Genomic DNA, 2,931 nt, shown 5'->3' with positions numbered 1-2,931 from the left:
AAATCCAGAAATTTAGGGGGGTTGTTGCTTATCAGCTCTTTGCTGGATTACCTGCTTTGGAATAAATAGTTCATGATAGTTTGGGAGCCTGTGAACCTGCAGATTTCCTGTAGAAAAAGGGGTGTAACTACGTGAGGAGTAACTTTCTGTACTTTGGTGAAGGTTAGCATCCTGGTGGTGTTTTCACTGCTGATGTGATTATATTTTTCTGACAGTTGATCAGATTTAAATGTTCATTAGAGTTACCCAACAACCACCTTGAAAACTGCATCCTCAGCTGGTGGCCTATATCCCCTTTCAAGGCGCAATGTTTGTCTGATGTTTGTGTAAATGCAGAATACAGTTGTTACTTTCATTTTTTTATTGAGTGATGCTTGTGATTGTAGCTGTGGTTCCCGTTTAAGTTGTCTTTTGAAATAGCGTGTCCAGGTAACGGTTGGTTTGGGTGACTTGATTTTTCCATTACACGGATCTGTTTTATTTGGAGAGGGGAATGAGGTTTTCTGCATTGTCGTTGCAAAACTTTCTGGTTTTGCTTTATCTTTTTGAGGAACTGAATTCAGGCCTGTTTGTGGTTCATATTTCGTACTCAGTGCAGAAAACCACTTTTGGTCCCCCCGTGGAAAGAAATGGGCTGAGCAGGCACAGTCCCTGCGTGGATGCTCTCACAAGGTGGGGCTTCTGACTTCACCCCTGAAGACCATCAGTGCTTTGCAGTCAGGAGGAGATTATCCTCCTGCCCCTTTGATTCCCTGGGCATTTTGAGCAGGATATGATCCATGCCTGGGAATGCGGAGGGAATCAACAAGCCACTCTGAATTTCTGCTGGATACCAGCTTGTTTGCGTGTATTGTAGGCACAGAAGTTAAGAATTGTGCTAAGTTGTACTCTTGAGAGCAAAAAGACATCAGTGGTTTATACACTGATCTAAACAAAGGGGTTTTCAGAACTTGGGAAATTTTAAGTCAAAGTTGGGAGTACTGTTTTCATGCGTGTGTCTTGCAGGTCACACAGTTTAAAAATAAATAAACCCAGGACCATGTCAGCCACAGTGCGGCTTGTGTGTGTATTTAATCCCAGGGAATGCGTCTTTTGTAGCCCCCAACTGATTTCCCTGAGGGGGAATCCGTAATTGGTTATTTTAGGACTCACTTCAAAATTCTGGCATTTTCTTAAAGGGCTAAACACTGGATATTGAGCTGAAGCCTGGTGAAAATTTTCATTTTTTTTCCCTTTCACTTTCCACACTTGAGAAAGGAAGGTCCCTTAAAATAGGCCAATTTTTTTTTTTTAAATGCTGTGCTATATTCTGTATATTCTAATTGGCAGGCAGTATATTTTCACATTCAGACATTTCACAAGAACATTAATCTCTTTTTATTTTGGTTTTGGCATGTGGTGTGTTTTGATTTTTCTGTTTTGCCTCAGAACAAAACATCCAGTGCCGTAGGGCTTTGCTTTCCTTGGTGCTGAGGCAGGACCAGTTCCCTATGGGTTTTCAGAGTGACTGTTCAGTTCCTGTCAGAAGTGTCTCTGATTGATTAGGGATCCCCACTGCTGAGTAATGACAGGACTGTATTTTTGGGAGAGAATTGGTGTTGGTGTGGTACAGAGCATCCACCTGTGCAATGGGGAGTGCAGTACTGAAACTGGTGAAAGTCAGCTTGAAAACAGGGCTGGGACTGGTGCTGGGTCTCTGTTCAAGAGGAAAACACTCAGGCTGGGGAAATACCTATTGAAAGTGAAAGTTTATAGTAAGTGCCCACCTTCTGAGCAAAAGGAAACATCCAGAGTAGGTGAAAATGGGAGCATTTGGCTGTTTCTCTGTAAGGAAGGGAGGAGGGCAGGCTGGAGCTTGATCTTTGGATGGAATTGGGACAGGTCCAGCTGTGGTTTGCTGGAGGTGAGGCTTTGTTCCTGAGGTTTTTAAAGGGGATGCTGAGAGGAAGTGAATGAGCTAATGAATCCCAGGTTTGTGATGGAATTAGTGGAGCCCCGCTCCTTAGGAAAGGCCAGTGCAGGCAGATGGGCAGCAGGTAAGAAAGGCTGTAAAAGCTTAATAGTAGTAAGTGGTGATGAGGGTACCTTGATGAGGGTTAAACTAAGCTTAACCCATTTGTTATCCATGACAGTGCATGTGTTTGGAGCAGAGCTTTGGCAAGCTTATGTTTTCTGGTAGAAGGCATGGAGACTGCTCTTCTGATTGTCATTTTTTGGTCAAAAGATTCCCTCATTTCTTTAAATTGCATGGGGTTTAGTTTGGGGGGGCATGGCTTGGCTTCCCAATGCTTTTATCTTCTGCCTAACAAATGTGATGGTGTCATTCCTTAGCTCCATGTGCCAGCTCCTGCTTTTACCCAAAGCCACTGAGTGACCAGTTCCCTCACTCAGGGCACAGTGCAATGGCTGCTTCTCATTAATGCTTGCCCTTAACTTAAAGAGCCTTTTTATCTTTCAGCCATGTTCTAATGGAGCGGGTTTGGCTTGCACCTTTCCCATTTCTGCTTCATCCATAGCTCTCCAGTTTGCATACATGTTTTAGCACCTTTGTTGAATGCAAGTGTTGCTTGTCAGTTGTGTTAGTCATGAGCTGTAAGTCATTTATCCTTTTCTTTTTAATCTTTAATTTGATGGATACGTGGATGTAGATGTTTTTGTTTTGTTAATTTTCACACCACATCTTTTCTGTACTTTAGGTTGACTCCTCACTGCACTGTGAAAACCATTAGGAAAAAGTCCTTGGGGTTAAAACCTAGGGCTCCACACTGTTACCTGCACTTGGGGCTAGAAATTAATATAAATGTCGACTGATCTGTCTGAAGCTGAACCCGTGCATCATAAGGCGCTTCCACTCTTAACGGGAGCTCAGCTGATCCACACGGACAAGTTAAGTGAGGTAGGGGCTGGCCCTTTCTCCAAGCTTGCCCTTGG

General features: G+C 43.4%; 1 protein-coding gene across 2 annotated transcripts in view; it reads left to right on the top strand.

The window, feature by feature from the left end:
• The first annotated feature begins 2,696 nt into the window (after positions 1-2,696).
• The window catches only part of HP1BP3 (heterochromatin protein 1 binding protein 3), a 13,260-nt gene continuing 13,025 nt past the window's right edge, over positions 2,697-2,931 (top strand). The window contains exon 1 of one of the 2 annotated variants that reach the window (XM_017732742.1): positions 2,697-2,887. In XM_017732742.1, the coding sequence (XP_017588231.1) occupies positions 2,801-2,887 (87 nt within the window). In that variant the 5' untranslated portion in view covers positions 2,697-2,800. Of the gene's footprint in view, positions 2,897-2,931 lie in introns of both variants that reach the window. The other variant, XM_008632462.2, reaches the window with a different exon arrangement.

Source organism: Corvus brachyrhynchos, unplaced genomic scaffold (assembly GCF_000691975.1).
Source record: "Corvus brachyrhynchos isolate BGI_N302 unplaced genomic scaffold, ASM69197v1 scaffold215, whole genome shotgun sequence".
NCBI classification, from domain to species: Eukaryota; Metazoa; Chordata; class Aves; order Passeriformes; family Corvidae; genus Corvus; species Corvus brachyrhynchos.
Note: the sequence above shows the minus strand (reverse complement) of the source record. Positions and strands in the feature narration are given on the sequence as shown.